The sequence below is a fragment of the Bos grunniens genome, chromosome 3 (assembly GCF_055505025.1).
Source record: "Bos grunniens cultivar Pamir isolate PY7600 chromosome 3, Bosgru_T2T1.0, whole genome shotgun sequence".
NCBI classification, from domain to species: Eukaryota; Metazoa; Chordata; class Mammalia; order Artiodactyla; family Bovidae; genus Bos; species Bos grunniens.
The window spans coordinates 91,884,497-91,902,612 of record NC_141167.1 but is presented as its reverse complement, the minus strand read 5'-3'; the positions used below and the strand labels follow the sequence as shown (position 1 = coordinate 91,902,612).

The 18,116-nt window shown below is 40.9% G+C and overlaps 1 protein-coding gene across 1 annotated transcript in view; it reads left to right on the top strand.

Moving 5' to 3' along the window:
- The first annotated feature begins 7,411 nt into the window (after window positions 1-7,411).
- PTPN22 (protein tyrosine phosphatase non-receptor type 22) overlaps window positions 7,412-18,116 on the top strand; it is a 59,143-nt gene continuing 48,438 nt past the window's right edge. The window contains exon 1 of the mRNA XM_086391955.1: window positions 7,412-7,628. Coding sequence (XP_086248081.1) covers window positions 7,542-7,628 — 87 coding nt within the window. The 5' untranslated portion in view covers window positions 7,412-7,541. The remainder of the gene's footprint in view (window positions 7,629-18,116) is intronic.

Genomic DNA, 18,116 nt, shown 5'->3' with positions numbered 1-18,116 from the left:
GCCTCCTGAGACAGACCACATTCTGTCTATAGCATATATATCTCTGCTTTCACTTCACTATGGCTCACTCTTGAATTCTTTTCTGCCTTAGAAAAGGACCCTCACTTGGTATCTATCCCAGACCTAGAACATGATCATCCTCTCATGCCTCATTTTCTTGCAATCTCTTTATAAAGGATATTAATAAATCTACTTCTTGCCTATCACTTTGCCCAGGTGGCTCAGTGGTAAAGAATCCACCTGCCAATGCAGGAGATGCAGGAGACATGGGTTTAATCCCTGGGTTGGGAAGATCCCCTGGAGGAGGAAATGGCAACCCACTCCAGTATTCTTGCCTTGGAAATCCCATGGACAGAGGAGCCTGGCGGGCTACAGTCCGTGGGGTCACAAAGAATCGGACGCAACTGAGCAACTGAACGTGTATGCACATGCACCTTCCCTACTAGAATAAAGGGTCCTTGAATGAGGACAATTTGTTGTTCACTTCTGAAGCTTCCCTCTTCCCCATTCTCTTGCATGTGGAGGGATTTCATAAATATTCATTAAATGGACAAATGAAGGAAAAATGAATAACCAATCAAATGAAAGCTGAGACTTCAGGTTTGATTCTATATTGAACAAGACACCAAGCCACACTAAGAGCTCTATTAAAAAAAAAAGGTAAATTTCTTCAATTGAAAGTTATCAGTTGACCTTTGCCTCTTGTTTCTTAAACCAAAGGCAGAGTGTGATTCCTTGTATAGCACACGGGAAGTTGACTGTGAAGCTCACGACTGGTGGACTGAAAAACACGATGAGATCCCAGAATGCTGCAGTGACTAGAAGCCGATTGGACGGTGGGTAGGGGACTTTCCAGCTGTGGATGATGTGAAAACGAGCAGAGCAAATTAGCTGCGTTAGAGGTGTTTTGATTATTATTATTGGAGTAAATTGCTTTGCAGTGATGTGTTAGCTTCTGCTGTATAACAGCTTGACTCAGCTATAAGCATACATTTATCCCCTCCCTCTTGAACCTCCCTCCCACCTCCCAGGTCATCACGAAGCACCAAGCTGAGCTCTCTGTACTCTACAGCAGCTTCCCACTAGCTGTCTCTTTTATACAATATTACTAATTACTAGAAAAGTGCAAATCAAAACTATAATGAGGTATCATGACACACTGGTTAGAATGGCCACCACCAAAAAAAAAAAAAAAAATAATCTACAAATAATAATTGCTAGAGATGGTGTGGAAAAAAGAGGTGTTATTTTATAAGCCTCCTCAGTGTTCATTTCTAAAAAGAGAAGTAGTTGATTCTGGAGATAAAGAAGGTCATTTCTTTCTGGGCCATTGCAGCCCTTTGGAGTGGACTCTGCCTCAGTAATAGCACCATTTCTTTTATAACACTAGCCCTGCTGCTTGGTCATCAGCATTCAGGGAAGTACTGTTTGCCAGGTTCCTGGTCCTCCCTGTAGGAAAAGCCCACCTGCTCCTGGCATAGTGAAGGTGCCCAGGCGAAGACAAGCAGAGACTGTGCCAGGCAAGAGACTTAGAGTAACTGATGGAGTGAGTAACCAAGTCAGAGTGGATGTCTCACCCAGGCCTAACCACAATAGTTAGTTATCACAGTAGAGCTATTTTAGGTATGCTTAAAACCTTGTGAAGTCCTGTGGGTCACACAAATGTACAGAAGACGCTATCATTGCCCCTTGTGAAGTCCTGTGGGTCACACAAATGTATCATTGCCTTTGATAAGCTTAAAACTATAGGAGGCATTTTATATGTTTTCCTTTGAATAATTTCCTCTTTTAAATAAACTTATGGGAGACAAAGAACACGTGGAGAAACTAAGCTTCCATAGCCGAACATAAAGACTTATACTGAAGAGATTCAGATTTAGCGAAGTTCATAGTGACATGGAGATGGGGCAGGATCTTTGAAGCAAGGAGTAACTAACTAGGCTTTATTTTCATCTTGGCAAAAACCAGGGGAAATGATGAGAAGTAACCAAAGATATTGGAGAAGGCAATGGCAACCCATTCCAGTGTTCTTGCCGGGAGAATCTCAGGGACGGGGGAGCCTGGTGGGCTGCCGTCCATGGGGTCGCACAGAGTTGGACACGACTGAAGTGACTTAGCAGCAGCAGCAGCAGCAACCAAAGATATGGCTGTAGAATGAACAAAGTCTTAGCGTGATGTGGTTGGGTAGGTTGGTTGGGGATATTTGATGAGGAAGGGCTTGGTGACAAGCTGAGGAAGCTGTACTGGTTCCCATTGACTATCAGTAAGGACTTCTGTTGTTCTGCATTAAAGAGAAGTCTTCACTTTTTAAAAAATTTACTTGTCTGTGCCAGGTCCCAGTTAGGGCACGGAAGCTCTTTGATCTTCGTTGTGGTGTGTGGGATCTTAGTTATGGCATGTGGGATCTAGTTCCCTGTTAGGAATCGAACCTGGGCCTCCCACATTGGGAGCATGGAGTCCCAGCCACTGGACCACCAGGGAAATCCTGAGTCTTAATTTTTATCCAGCCTTAGTTACCAAGAGATACTAGATTGGGAAGATACAGATAGGAAGATGACTAAGAGCTTACCACTGCAGGAATCCAAATGTGAAATGGGGATGGTGGTATACATGGGAACAGAGAAGACAAGTTGAAGTTGAAAGACATGGTAATCAAGAGGATGCTTATGAAGCACTGAGTGCTTCACAGATAATACACAAAGGCCGTATAAGATCAACGGTCCTGGGATATAAGGGAAGGCAGGAGTAGTGAAGTTAAAGCCGAGACTAATAAGTGGCTTTTCAAGGTAAAACATGCCTCCTCAGAAAGAAGGATGTTCTGAGAAAATGGAATGTCTTTCTTGTCTAGTTTATCTTGTCCTAATGATCCACTGATATTCTCTTTGGTTAAAGATTTTTTGTCCTCTAACTCCCAATCCCCATGACACTGATGTTTCCCCTTAAACTGGCACATTCCCCTCTGGTCGGAACAGGTGACAGAGTGATTGACGCCCCTCCCTGTTGTCATCTTTCTTCTGAAGAAATGCCAGCGGCAGGTGAGGCAGCAGTGAGATGTTCCTTCCTGACTCCTTTTCAGGCGCTACAGTTTTACTTTCCACTTGAGCCCGCCTTTGATGGTTCTGATAAAGTGTTTATGACTCTTTTACTGCATGGAACTGTTGTGTTCACTTAGGGTTTATGCTGGACTAGTTTAAATGGTTCATTGTAAAAACTCTTCGATTCTTTAAGTTTTTTGCTAATCTTTGCTGAATGACCTGTTTTCCTTCACCAGCTCTTGATCTACCCACAAGATACAAATGAGTCAACAGAATCGTCATCAAAAAGAATTAGGCTCCTATTGTCCTCCAGTATCTGTAAAAAGAAGTGTGAACAATTAAGTAGTAACTTAGATTTATTAAACATAAAACAGGTGCTTTGTTTTCACCTTCAGTTTGTTTTTTGCTTGCTTGAGTGGTCTGCTCAGGAAATGGCCTTTGGCTAAGTGGGTTTTTGAGGTTTAGTTATTTCACGATACTTCTGTATCTTTGGTTTGAGAGTGGAACAGAATCCTGAGCATTGCTGCTTGCTTTTAAAGAAGATCTGCAGTTCTGCTAAGACGCTATTTTCAGATCCTCATACGTTGGATCTCAGCAAGTTTTTCTTTCTTATTGACTGTCTTATTTTCTTTCTTATCTCTATCTTATCCCTCCCTAAAAAGAGAATAAAGTTAGAAAGGGATTATTCTGAAATATGGGCTCAAGGAAAGTAGATGTAAATTTTATTTTATGAGCTGTCTGTTTGTTACTTTACCAGTAAAGTTCTGGTTTTGATGGAAGTGAAGACATTCTAAGGTCACAGAGTTTATTTAACTGTAGGTCTCTCAGCTGTCCAAGTATAGAAAATCACTTTCCTTCAGGGTTATTCTTTGCTACTTTTCAAATAAGCAAATTCATTTGGAATATTATAATTTTTATCAGTAATTAAATCTATATCTTTAGTTCTGAGATGCTTTATGAACTGGTTAAGAGTGTTTTTCATCATGTTCTGGCTCGCTCACTATTGTATATGCAGCCCTTGCTGCTGCTGCTGCTAAGTCGCTTCAGTCGTGTCTGACTCTGTGTGACCCCACAGAGGGCAGCCCACCACATTCCCCCGTCCCTGGGATTCTCCAGGCAAGAACACTGGAGTGGGTTGCCATTTCCTTCTCCAATGCATGAAAGTGAAAAGTGAAAGTGAAGTTGCTCAGTCGTGTCCTACCCTAAGCGACCCCATGGACTGCAGCCTACCAGGCTCCTCCATCCATGGGATTATCCAAGCAAGAGTACTGGAGTGGGGTGCCACTGCCTTCTCCATATGCAGCCCTTAATATAGTCCAATACTTAGCATTCAGTGGAAACTCAATAAATTTTTTGAACAGATTAATGGATTTTTGCAGGGCTTTTTTCTAATTTAAAAAATGGTATGATAGTTTTAAAAGAACTTCGAAAACCATCCTTAATCCCAACACTTAATCACTTGATTCTTTTTTCATCTTTTAGTCTTCATTTAGCCATGCGTGTACTTTCACATGGTTGTAGTCACGGTGAACTTGAAATTTTGTCTTTAAGATTTCCCCAGACTTCCCTAGCGGTATAGTGGATAAGAATCTGCCTGTCAATGCAGGGGGCATGGGTTCTATCCCTGGCCTGGGAAGATTCTGCATGCCCCGGAGCAGTTAAGCCTGTGTGCTACAACTACTGAGTCCAAGTGCTGCAACTACTAGAGCCTGTGCACCTAGAGCCTGGGCTCTGCAGGAAGAGAAGCCACTGCCATGAGAAGCCTGTGCCCCACAAGGAAGACTAAACCCCACTTGCTGCTATGAGACAAAGCCTGCGAGTAGCAATGAAGACCTAGTGCAACCAATAAAAAAATAAATTTCCCCATATTTTTGTTTTTAAAAAGCCAAATTAAATTGTATTATCTAGAGCAGCAAGAAATTCTAAATTTAATGCTAGAGGGGAATAATTTGAGAACTATTACTCTTGGATGCGAAGAGTTGACTCATTGGAAAGACTCTGATGCTGGGAAGGATTAGGGGCAGGAAGAAAAGGGGACGACAGAGGATGGCGTCACCAACTCAATGGACATGAGTTTGAGTAAACTCCGGGAGTCGGTGATGGACAGGGAGGGCTGGTGTGCTGCGATTCATGGGGTCGCAAAGAGTCGGACACGACTGAGCGACTGAACTGAACCGAACTCCTGCTCCATAGTTAGAATAGGAAAGAGGAGTCTAAAATGGTGATGGCTAAACAACAAAAAAAGGAAAAAGCTCGCAGAAACGGAACAGAAGAAAATCCATGGACTGGACTGAGAACCTCAGGTGAAACAAAAATGCCTCCTTCCTGGCTAGCCCTAATTTGCATAGGGCAGGCTCAGCAGGGAGGAGACAAAACATATAAAAAGAGGAAGCCAAGAGGGATTGAGGCCTTGAGGCTGTACTATCCTTTGTTTATGGAATAAATAAAACTGAGCTGTAGAGCTGTAACACTGGTCCACTGTTTGAAATCTTTGTTGCGGTGAGACAGAACTGAGGAAATTACACACTCTCCCGACATTCTGCTCTCAACAAGTGTTGAAAATATGGTTCATTTTATTAGGTGGATCTAAATTGAAATTCTTCATTGACTTCACACTGCCTGTAAGCAAGATACCTCAGTGACCTTTCCTTCCCTGTTATAAGGCTCAATAAAGTAGATGCTGGAGAAGGCAATGGCACCCCACTCCAGTACGGTTGCCTGGAAAATCCCATGGACGGAGGAGCCTGGTAGGCTGCAGTCCATGGGGTCGCTGAGGGTCAGACACGACTGAGCAACTTCACTGTCACTTTCATGCATTGGAGAAGGAAATGGCAACCCACTCCAGTGTTCTTGCCTGGAGAATCCCAGGGACGGGGGAGCCTGGTGGGCTGCCGTCTATGGGGTTGCACAGAGTCGGACACGACTGAAGTGACTCAGCAGCAGCAAAGTAGATGCAGCCGAATAGTGTTCAGAATCATTTCCTAAAGAAAGTTTGAATAATGTTGCAAAACAGAAAGGATTGCTAATAGCAAATAGAGGAAGTTTTAACAGCACATTTCCAAATTTTCTTCATGATTATTTCAGACTCATTTTGTTAACATCTTATTTACTGATCTTCTGTCCTCAAATAGAGATGTTATACTGATTTTTGGTTCATTATCACACCAAATGAGACATGCTTGGGTAGGCTTGTACCCATTGAGGAGAGAACTCATGTAAGCTGATACATGGGAGCTTTTTCTAGAACAGCCTACCTATCAGGGCCCAAACCCTACATGAACAGTGTGGCTTCCAGAAACAATGGCTTTTCTCCAGGCTTTGGTTGCAGAGTATAAATATCTTCTCTAGAAATAGTTCTTCAGGCTTTCTGCCCTAAAAGGTGTATTGTTGTCAGCAAAGTGGTTGATTTGACTCTTTTTCTGTTCCTTCATATTTTACTGGGACTTCCCAAGTGGCACTAGTGGTAAAGAACCCACCTGCCACTGAAGGAGATGTAGGAGACCTGGGTTTGATCCCTGGGTCAGGAAGATCTGCTGGAGGAGGATGTGGCAACCCTCTCCAGTATTCTAGCCTGGTTACTCTCTTTCTGCTCCCTCATATTTTACTAGCATTAATACAGGGGATTTTGTGCCAACTTCCTGGTCAGGTCCTCTTTACAGGGCCACTGTGCTTGTGGATCCCATGTAGACCAGGGCTCTTAGTCTTTATATCTAGAAACCAAATGAAGCTCAGAAAGTGCTGGAAGGTGGGGGTGGGGGTCCTGAAATCAGCTGCACTTCCCTTACTGGAGGTGAGCACTTCCCCAGCCCTGGGAGAGACACAGACTCTCAGAAGCAGCTGACTTTGCTTCATCTGAAAGGGAGTTAGCTCTATATGGCAGAAGCAAAAATTCAACAAAAATGCCTTCTCTGATGGACAGACATTGCCACTGATCACACTGACAAGAAAGCTTTAGAAGGTGTCTTAACTCCAAACAGTGTCTCCAAACTGTCTCCTCTTCTGGGCCCACAAGAACTTTTACGGAGTTCTTTTGGGACAGGAGGAAATAGAAGGTGTCAACAGGGTTTTTGTGCTCACTGGGGAAATGAGAGGTGGCAGAAACCATCCAGGAAACCTGTAATTCTGCCTTTTCTCTAGGAAGCAAGAAAAATGATGAAGTTTGCTCACAGGCAATGGAATGGAGTAGTCTCAGAGATAAGCATACCACACATACGTTGTGTTCTAGCTACCCTCTTCTTTGTTAAAAACTTGAACTGCAACCAGGTTGCTTTCTTGAGAAGGGAGGCGCTAGGGCCCAGGAGTGAGGGTGCTGGCTTTGTTGTGTGACCACAGAGGCTGGTTACATACTAATTTCCTCTAGGGCTTGTGATGAAGTCAGTAAACCACAGCCTTCAACATGCTCTGCTCAAGCGGCTTCAGTGGCTTCTCAGTGCTGTCTCGGCCATGACACACATCTGACATGCCCTCCCTTAACCCACTCGTAGACTGTCTCTCTCTCCCTGCAGCATGGACCAAAGAGAAATTCTGCAGAAGTTCTTGGATGAGGCACAACACAGGAAGAGTAACAAAGAGGAGTTTGCTAATGAATTTCTGGTAAGTTCTATGTGTGACACTCTCAGACCAGTTACATAGACTGTTTGATAGTGATTCAACTCTCATAGATCAAGTTGTTCTTCGGATAAAGTGAATTTCAGAACTTTCAGGGGAAGAAGGCAACCTAAAAGTTTGATTTCTCTAAGTGGTTTGTGTGTATTCTAGTTATTTTCTCCAAAATACAGTTTTAAAAATTTTCCTTGCTAGTTCTTAGACTTTGACTAGGACTCCTATAGATGACATACATAATTCCAGTTGCATAAATATGATATTAATTGAACATCTGGAGTTCCCAGGTATCTGAGTTGGGTTTATGCTTCAAAGAGCTAATTTTAATTAATGTCAAGAGGAAAGAAACCAAGACTAACTTTTCATGGAGCATTATGCTTTTATGGAGCCCTTCAGTGGGTTCCATTTGGATGACAAAAACTCTTGAAGAGCACCCTAACTACTTTCTGCCATATTCATTTTTGCTTTTTTTAATGAAGAAAAAATAAAAGAACATGTGCTTTTACAGTAACGGGGTTTTCCTTAATCTTCTTTTGCTTGGAGGGGTGGAATGGCCAGGATGGAGAGTAAAGAAAGGTGAGGGAGATGGAGAGAAATGTAGGCACAAGGTAGCCTAAGGTTTGGTTACCTAGAGGGACACTGTATTTCCTCTAGCAGAACGGTGCTTACTGATGCAGTGGCAACTGGGTCAGCCTCATTCATCTTGTAACCCAGCACTTCAGATGACATAGGATGTCTGAGAGTACTTATTATGTGTTTTGGAATAGCTCCAGCTGATGTTTCGGCTCTGTAAGAACTTCAAACCTTACCTTTGCAGTTGTGAGGATATTGAAAAAATAAGAGAATTTTTTACTACTTGGCATGTTCCTTAATCTCACTGAGTCTCTGTTTTCTGAGTTCTGAAACGGAGATAATAATTTATGTCCTACCTCTCTGCACAAGATTATTGTGATGACTAAAGATCAATACTAATACTTAAATGTGACTATTCATTCAGTAAATTTATTGAGCACATGCTATGTATCAAGTTTAGTTCCAGGCACGGAGGAGATAGCAGTGAACAGAAAACCTTTGCCCTCACGGAGCTAACATTCTGATGTGTTTGTGCTAAGTTGTTTCAGTCGTGTCCGACTCTGTGTGACCCTATGTACTATAACCCACCAGGTTTCTCTGACCGTGGGATTCTCCAGCCAAGAATACTGGAGTGGGTTGCCATGCTCTCCTCCAAGGGATCTTCCCGACCAGATAGTAAGATGTGAAAACGCTCTGCAGATTCTCGAGTGATTAGATATTATGATGTGATCTCATATTATGATAGAAACCCTTGTGTCAGCTCAACTTCAATAATACCGTGGTGTCATAAAAAATGACACTCTAGTTCCCACTGGCCAAAGAGTCTGAGTCCCTCTAGTAGAATTAGCAGGGAGGGAGGGGAGGTAGAAAGCCTGGCCCATGTGTCTTAAACATGTACCTGGCCCTGGGCTAGAACTCCTGAGCCAAATATCTCCAATACAGAGAGGTAAGAAGCGAGCTGAAGGGGCAGGGGCAGCCTCTGTTTTATTTTGGTTATGTTTTAGAAAGTAATATAGACTACCTCTCTGACATTTTACCTCTTCTTAGCTCAGTCATTATAACCTCTCACCAAATTATAGCAGCTACCTCACCTCCTGTTTTCTCTGCTCTAGCCTTGCCCTCCCTTCAATCAATTTTCCGTTTGACACTCAAGTGATCTTTTAATACCACCAAGTGATCTGGTTATTTTTTTTTTCCCTGCTTAAAAACCTTTTATAGTTTGTGTTTTTTCCAGCTGTTTAAAATTGTGATAATACACATTTAGAAAACTACATAAAACCCAAGTATAATTGTAAAGTAACTACCACCAGGTCAAAGAACAGAACATTGTCAGCCCCTATGTGTCCCTTCCTCATCAGGTCCCTCGCCCCCACCCTCGCCCCCACACCCACCCTACCCTGCCCTGCCCAAGGAATAATCACTCTCCTGACTTTTATATTAATCACTTCCTTGCTTTTCTAGCTCCTAATTTTAAGAACCTTGTTTTTGGGTGGTGATTAAGTGGAACCTCACTGTTCACTGACTCATGTCCTCCAGTGGAAAAACAGAGTTTTTCCTTCAGCCCCACCTAAATGTTCAGCTGAGATACCAGAAAGAGTAGCTTGGGGGGAGGTGGGGGGTGGTGAATGGGGCCAGGATGCTGGCTGGGACAAGGTAAATACTGCTCTTCAATAGGAAGGCTTTCCACCTGGTCATGTCCCCATTCCATCTTCAGCTCTGAATATATTCTTCCAGGATTTGATGTTTCTGAAATATGAGGGCTGATTCTGTGACACATGGCCACTGCTGGCCTAAATAGGAGTGTCTCTGTGGGAATTAACTTCCCTGGTGGCTCAGACGGTAGAGCGTCTGCCTACAATGAGGGAGACCCGGGTTCAATCCCTGGGTTGGGAAGATCCCCTGGAGAAGTAAATAGCAACCCACTCCAGTACTCTTGCATGGAAAATCCCATGGACGGAGTCTGGTAGGCTACAGTTCATGGGGTCGCAGAGTTGGACACGACTTAACGACTTCACTTCACTTCTGCAGGAATTATCGAAAGATATCTCTACTTCCAGGTAGATACTCCGTACACCCTGCCCCCACTGGGTTCATGGCTTAGCTATCAGTCCCCACTTCCCCCTTGGTCAAGTATCTTTGTGCAGCGCACAAAGCCCTGCTATGACAGCTAGAGCCGGTACTGGGCTGCTTTGGTCTTTTTCTCGTGCCAAGGTCTTTTTTCCAAGCTAAGGCTAAACTCAATAATCCTCCTATTTTGTTGTTGTCTAAAATTTTTATTTATCTTTTATTTATTATTATTTTTGGCTGCACTGGGTCTTCACTGATGCACTCAGGCTTTCTCTAGTTGCAGCAAGCGGGGGCTACTCTAGCTGCAGCACTCTGGCTTCTCATCGAGGCGGCTTCTCTTGTTGTGGAGCATGAACTCTAGGGCACACAGCTTCAGTAGTTGCAGCATGTGGGCTCAGTGGTTGTGGCTCGAGGGCTCTAGAGCATGTGAGCTTCAATAGTTGTAGCACATGGGCTTGGTTGCCCCATGGCATGTGGAATCTTCCCAGACCAGGGATTAAACCTGTGTCCCCTGCATTGGCATTCTTAACCTCTGGACCATCAGGGAAGTCTCTTAATAATAATTCTGCAGTTGAAACTATCACTAACCACTCCTATAAGGTTCTCATGCCTTCATTCAAATATTTATTGAGTGCTTACTACGTGCAAAGCATTGTGCTGGATACTGGTTCTGTGATACTTCATGCTTTAGTGGAGCTTATCTTTTTAAGACATTAGAGATGTCTTAGAGAGGCAGATATTAAACAACTAATTACTCTATTAAATATTTAATTATAATTGTGCTGGTCTTGGTGGGATGTCAAGGAAACATCACATCCATTATCTTATTTATTACTTATTAAAAAAAAACCTATGAGGTAGTTCTGATCTCTGACTTACTGATAAGGAGAATGCAGCTCTAAGAAGTTAAATAATTGGCTTAAGTTCACTCAGCTGCTCAACCATAGACATGAAATTTAACCTGGATCTGTCATATCAGAGTCTGTGAAATTAATCCTTATGCAATAATATCTTGCTTCAGCCAATAACCGAGTCCCTCATAGAACCTAGACTAAAGGTAAGTCCCTAGTTGGCATAGTTTCTATATGGCAGAAATAGCAGTATGTAATCATACTATTGAAAATCTTAAAGATACTTAAAAAGAATAAAACTTTTATTGTCATTTTTATAAAACAATGCTATTACAAGTTAAAAGAAAATCACCATAGTACCCACATCCCAACAAATAAAATTTTAGGGGGTATAAAAATTCTAGTTTTTCTCCATTCATAGGATGCTTTTCATATCATTGTAATTATAAGCATAGCTATTATTTTATATTCTCATATTTTCACTTACTGCAACAAAATTATCATATTGATTAAAATCTATATTAATGACTTTTGATGCAGGATAATATATTGAAAATATAATAAAGTAATAGCTAATACTTTTATACCTCTTACGGAAACTGTTCTAAACACTTTTATATGTCAACTCATTTAAATCTATTGAAGAAGGCACTGTTATTATTTTCATTTTATGGATGAGGAAACCGAGACCCAGAGAGGTTATCTGACTTGTTCCGGGTCACATAGCTAGTAAGTGGTGGAATTTACTTTTGAGTTAAGGCAGTCTTGCTGTTCTTGTAACAACTTTGGAGTCATATAAGTCTGGGTTTAAGTTTGCATTCTGCCTATTATTAGTTATGTGACCTTGAACAAAGAACCTAAGTGGTAACTAGACTTCCCTGGTGGTCCAGTGATTAAGAATCTGCCTTCCAATCCAGCGGACAGAGGTTCCATCCCTGATTGGGGAATTAAGATCCCACATACTTCGTGGCAACTAAGCCTGTATGTATGATCAGACACTAAGTCGTATCTGACTCTTTGTGACCCCATGGACTGTAGCCCACCAGGGTTCTCTGTCCATGGGATTTTCCAGGGAAGAATATTGGAATGGGTTGCCATTTCCTCCTCCATAAGCCCACATACCTCAACGGAGAGATCACACATGCTGCAACTAAGAACAGACACGGCCTCCCTGCCAAAAAAAAAAAAAGAAGTGGTAACAAAAATAATATTCACTGTGAAAAATTTATGTGAAAAGAATAAATATATAAAATGCCTGACATGAGTAGGCACCCAAATAATTTATTTTTCTGTGGTTGGAAGTGAGGTTATTTCTCATTTTTCATGATTATTGATAACACTGCAATAGGTGTCCTTGTGGTTTTCCCTTTGTTTGGATTATATCCTGGAGCTAGATGCCCAAAAGTGTTATTACTGGACCAAAGAGTATTAGCATTTAATTGGTAAAGTTTTGCCAAATGTATTTCCAAGAGAGTTTTTTTTAACTTACAGTATCTGAATTGATCATATTCTCTAGCACCAGCACTTCCCGGGTAGCTCAGTAGGTAAAGAATCAGCCTGCAATGCAGGAAACTGCATGCAATACAGGAGCCCAGGGTTTGATCCCTGGGTCAGGAAGATTCCCTAGAGAAGGAAATGGCAACCCATTCCAGGATTCTTGCCTGGGAATTCCCATGGACACAGAAGCCTGGTGGGCTACAGTCCACGAGGTTGGGAAGAGTCAGACATGACTTAGCGACTCATGAACTAGTCTCAGTTAATACCTAAAAAAGACAGTAATAGATAAATTTTTTGACTGCTTATCATATGCTAGGCTATCAAAGTGGTTTACCATATATGATCTTAATCACTACAACAACCCCAAGAGGAAATAATTATCTTCATCTTATCCTTGAAATAGTAAAACCAGGATTTGGAACTCTGATATGTTTGATTCCAAGTCCTCTTAGCCTCTATACTTAAACTACATCAAGTAAAATCATGTTTTAGTTTTTAAATGTAATTAGTATAAAACAGTACTTTGTTATGTTACTTTAATTTGATTTCCAAGCCTGAAAACTTTTCATCACTATTTTCAATCTGCATTTCCTCATATAAACTTACTGTTTGTGTATTTTCCATAATAGCTAACCCACTGAATCATGTTCCAGATTCTCTGCTTGAGTGCTTCAAGAACAGAGCCTTATTTAATTCCCAAAGAGCCATTTGTAATGAACGCTAATAAAGTCCCACAGGGACCCACTGCCGAGTTCTCCAGCTTTTTACAGCATGCTCAGTTTCTTGTCCTTGTTATGTCTCCTCTGCCACAGAACTTTGTACACATGAATATTCCTTCACTCTCCTCTTTTACCTACTTAACACTTCATAATTCTTCAGATATCAATTTGGTGGTCACTTTCTCAGAGAAGCCTTCTTTGACCTCCCTAAATAAATCAAATAAGCCCTCAGCACCATCTGTCATTTTTTAAAAGTTTCTCCCCAGTCCCCAGCTTTAGTAAAGTGTTCATAGCATTTATCACAGTTCCAATTATACATTCATTTGTGTTGTTATTTGATTAATGTCTGCTTTCCCATCAGACTGAAGCTCCACAAAGGCAAGGCTCAGATTTACTTCTGCTTATATTGATATCCTCAATAACTAGAATAGTATTTGCTACGTGGTAGACACTGAGGGTCAGAGAAATCAAACAACTTACCTAATGTCATGGAGATCATAAGTTGTAGAACTCAGATTTGAAATAAAACTATTTAACTTTTGAGTTTGTGCTCTTGGTCTCCACCACATCTCCCCACTCCTGTTTATCCATCCATCTTCCCAGGTGGAGCTAGTGGTAAAGAACCTGCCTGCCAAAGCAGGAGACACAAGAGACGCAGGTTCAATCCCTGGGTCAGGAAGATCCCCTGGAGGAGGGCATGGCAACCCACTCCAGTATTCTTGCCTAGAGAATCCCACGGACAGAGGAGCCTGGTGGGTTGGACATGACTGAAGCGACTTAGCATGGCACAACACTCAACTTCTTAAGAGAACTGTAGAATATAACATACACACAGGAAAGTGCTTTAAACACACACATACAATTTAACAATTAGTAATAAAGCAGGTATCTATATAAGTACCACTCAGATCAAGAAATAGAACATTGCCACACCCCAGAAATCCTTTAGGTGTCCTTCTAGATCATAGCTCCTCTCAACTTCCACCTGACTAGAGGTAAACACTATCACAATATTATTTTTTCCTTTGTTTTACATAGCTTCAAGGCCATATATCACTAAGCAATAGAGATTAATTTTACCTGTTTTTGAATTCTATGTAAATAAAATGTCATGTATACATTTTAAATATTTTCCTTTTTCATTCTACATTGTATTTCTAAAATTCATTTAGTTGCATGTAGATGGGTCTTAGTTTTTTCTAATCATTTTTATGAATTCTTTTTAAAAGCATTTTTTTACACCATACTGTGTGGCAGGCAGAGCTTCCCTGACAAGGGATCAAACCCATGCCCCCTGCAGTAGAAGCACAGTCTTAACCACTAGACCACTGAAGTCCCATTTTTATGAATTCTGCCAAGGTTTAATATATGCAATTACTGCTGTGATCACAGAGTGATCTTAGCTGCTGCTGCTAAGTCACTTCAGTCGTGTCTGAACTCTGTGCGACCCCATAGACGGCAGCCCACTAGGCTCTTCTGTCCCTGGGATTCTCCAGGCTAGAATACTGGAGTGGGTTGCCATTTCCTTCTCCAAGCATGAAAGTGAAAAGTGAAAGTGAAGTTGCTCAGTTGTGCCTGACTCTTAAGCGACCCCATGGACTGCAGCCTACCAGGCTCCTCCATCCATGGGATTTTCCAGGCAAGAGTACTGGAGTGGGTTGCCATTGCCTTCTCCGAGAGTGCACTGAGAGAGACCAAATAGTCACTTAGGGTAGTATTAACTATTTTGAGTCACCATAATTCAGTGTCTTGACTTTAGCTTTGTTGGTCTAAAAAATCAATTTTGTCAGTACACTGAGAGATGATCAGAATCAGGCAAATACATATGAAATTCACCAAAAATAAGAATGCCAATTTAGTAATTTTGGGTGGAGAAAAATTGTCAGAATAGAAGTTTGCATTGACTGGCCACCACAGTCTCTGAATTTGGAGAGAAACTTACATGAGAAGCCAATGATAGTAAGAAAGCTGCTTGATAAGCATGGTGATTTTAGTGACCTCAACTGTGATGGTATACAATGTCTTCATCTCTTTGTTTGAACCCTCAGGATAGTGTTCACCACTTTTTTCTGGACACTAATGACTTTATTTTCCTTCTTCTAAACTTAATGAAGATTATCCTCTTCCTTTAATGCATTTTTTAAATCCGATCAATGATAATTTACAGGGGAATAGGTATTCACTTTGGTCAACTACTACAACCAACTGTGGTTTTATTACATGTGCTTTTCAGCCATTGTGTTAAATATGGGTTAAGGCTTGGTTATATGTTTCATGCTGGTCAATTTGATGCATTCCTTTATGGTTAAAACTCCTTAGATGCTTTTTTCTTTTCTATATTGGAGGTAGTCAAGGCATCTTGATTTAAAAAGCACGTGTTAAAAAAAAAGTATGATCATGTGGAAAAAGTGAGTTTAGAGAATGGCAAGTGTGCTAAATATGCATATATGAGTTTGTTGGACGTCTATACGTATTTGTTCAAAGACTGGATGTGAATACAGAAACAGGAACACAGTTTCATACAGGTAGGGTGATGCGATTACAGCGTATTTTCTTCCTTCTAAAAACTGTTTTGGAGAGAGGAAACTGTAAAGGGAAATTCAAATAACATAAAATACAACTAATAACACTTTACTTACCAAATGCCTCTATACTTAAAACATCATAATCTTTATGTTGGTCAGCATTTAGAATTATGCAGGCTTCTACATGGCTGGTATATTGATCTCAAACATTGCTGTTATAACTTTCTGGAGGCAAAATTTGTATACTGGTTCTGATGTATATTTTGTAATATGGATAAAAAGCCTTCAAAACAGGCAAATTCGTTGAACACTCCTAAGAATTCATGAAGGAAATAATGAAAGATATTTATATTGATTCTGGCCACCTATTGTAATATTGTTGGATTGTTTAGGAAGATTGAAAGCAACTTAAATGTCCAAGAGTATAAAGGAATGGGTTAAGTAACTTATGTTGCATCTCATACAATAGAAGCGTCTGCAGGTGGATTCTGTAATGTTTAAGCCACCAGGGAGGCCCACAGATAATGTAGAAGAATGCAAACTGTTAAGTAAAGAGAGCAAGTTATAAAACCCTATGTGCAGTATGAGCCCATCTTCATTACACACGTGAATAAAAGGCTGGAATGTAATATTTCAAAATATTAAGAATAATTAACTCTGAGGGTTATAGATAAGGTGATTTTTAATCATCTTTTTATGGGTTCTGTATATTCTAAAAATTTCTGCAATTCATATGTGTTACTTTTTACTTTAAAAAATCTATATTAAAATTTTTCTTTTAGTGTTGTTGGGTTCCATTTAAACAATAAAAAGCAAAAAAAAGAATTTTATGCTTCCTGGATATGAGGTGCTTTTGTAGAAAAGGTAAATACGGAATTTATTAATACAAAGACATTTATTAAATATGAAGCATTCAATGAACCCTAATAGAAAGAAGATATCCAGTCCTGAAGGTCAAGTGCTAATGTCGGTTTATAATGCACTAGAAGTCAGGTTGGTGTTGTAGCAACTTGTGAAGACTTTAACATAGACAGACCAGAGAAGACCTGGATACATCTTAGCTCTATAGAGAAGATATAGATACATCCTAGTTCTGTATTTATTTATAACAATACTAGCCAAGCAGTTATGAACACAGTACCTCCTGCATAGCAAGTGCACAAACATCTGTTGGGTTGAAATGACTCATTTATGGGAACTGGCCTATCACTTGAACAAACTTATCAGCATTTCCTGACTTTTGTACCCATTATGCTCAGTCCCTCAGTTGTGTCTGACTGTCTGCAACACTATGGACTTTAGCCCGCCAGGCTCCTCTCTCCGTGGAATTTTCCAGGCAAGAATCATGGAGTCAGTTGCCATTTCCTACTCCATTGTACCCATTAAGGTGCAGATTTTTTTAGTGCTTCCATTAGAATAAATATATCATATTATCCGTAAAGCTCGTTTATTCCAGTTCCATCTTCAGCCTCCAGTCCCATGTAGGACCATCCAGTCCCATGTTTAAAGTTATTCACTGGACATTTAAAATACATTTAAATCCATTTCTTTTTGCCATATCCTTACATTTTATTGATCTAAATTTGAAACTCTTTGTTTACTCATCCAAGTTTAGCTACTGCTTTCCCACTTGCTCACTTACCTGACCAATGTGTGGCAACACGATCCCCGTAAGCTTGCCTGTCTAGTTGAAGATGATTGCGTGCACACTCAGGGCCAGTTCAGTCTTGTTCCCCATTCCTGCTAGTGGTAGCCTTGTTTGCTGGACATAAAGGCCTGAACTCCTAATTCCATTCCTTTGCATTCATGCTGTCTCTATCCTGTTGGAGACTTGGAATAGATAAAACTGTAATATTACAATACTGTAATATTGTAAGGCGATGAAGAACTACCTTAAGACACTTCAACTTTGAGTCCCCTCTTCTGCCTAGCTCAGGAGGGCCAAGGTTGATTTTTCCCCACACCCAGATGTAACTTATGCTCTGTTTTCTATACAATAGTGTAGTCCTCCAAGGCAGAGAGTGCGAACACCAAATGCGGTCTTGTGCTTTCTTCTTTCTTCCTGTTCTCTTTTGAGAGTGATGTTGATTCATTTACTAGCAATTGCTTTTCTAGTCAGTGAAAAAGAGCATGCAATAGATTCAGTCCTGATTTCCACAATTTCATAGCCAGAACCTCAGTTCTGTTTTCCTGTCTTGAAATGGGGGTGCTTTCCTGGTGGTCCAGAGGCTAAGACTCCATGCTCCC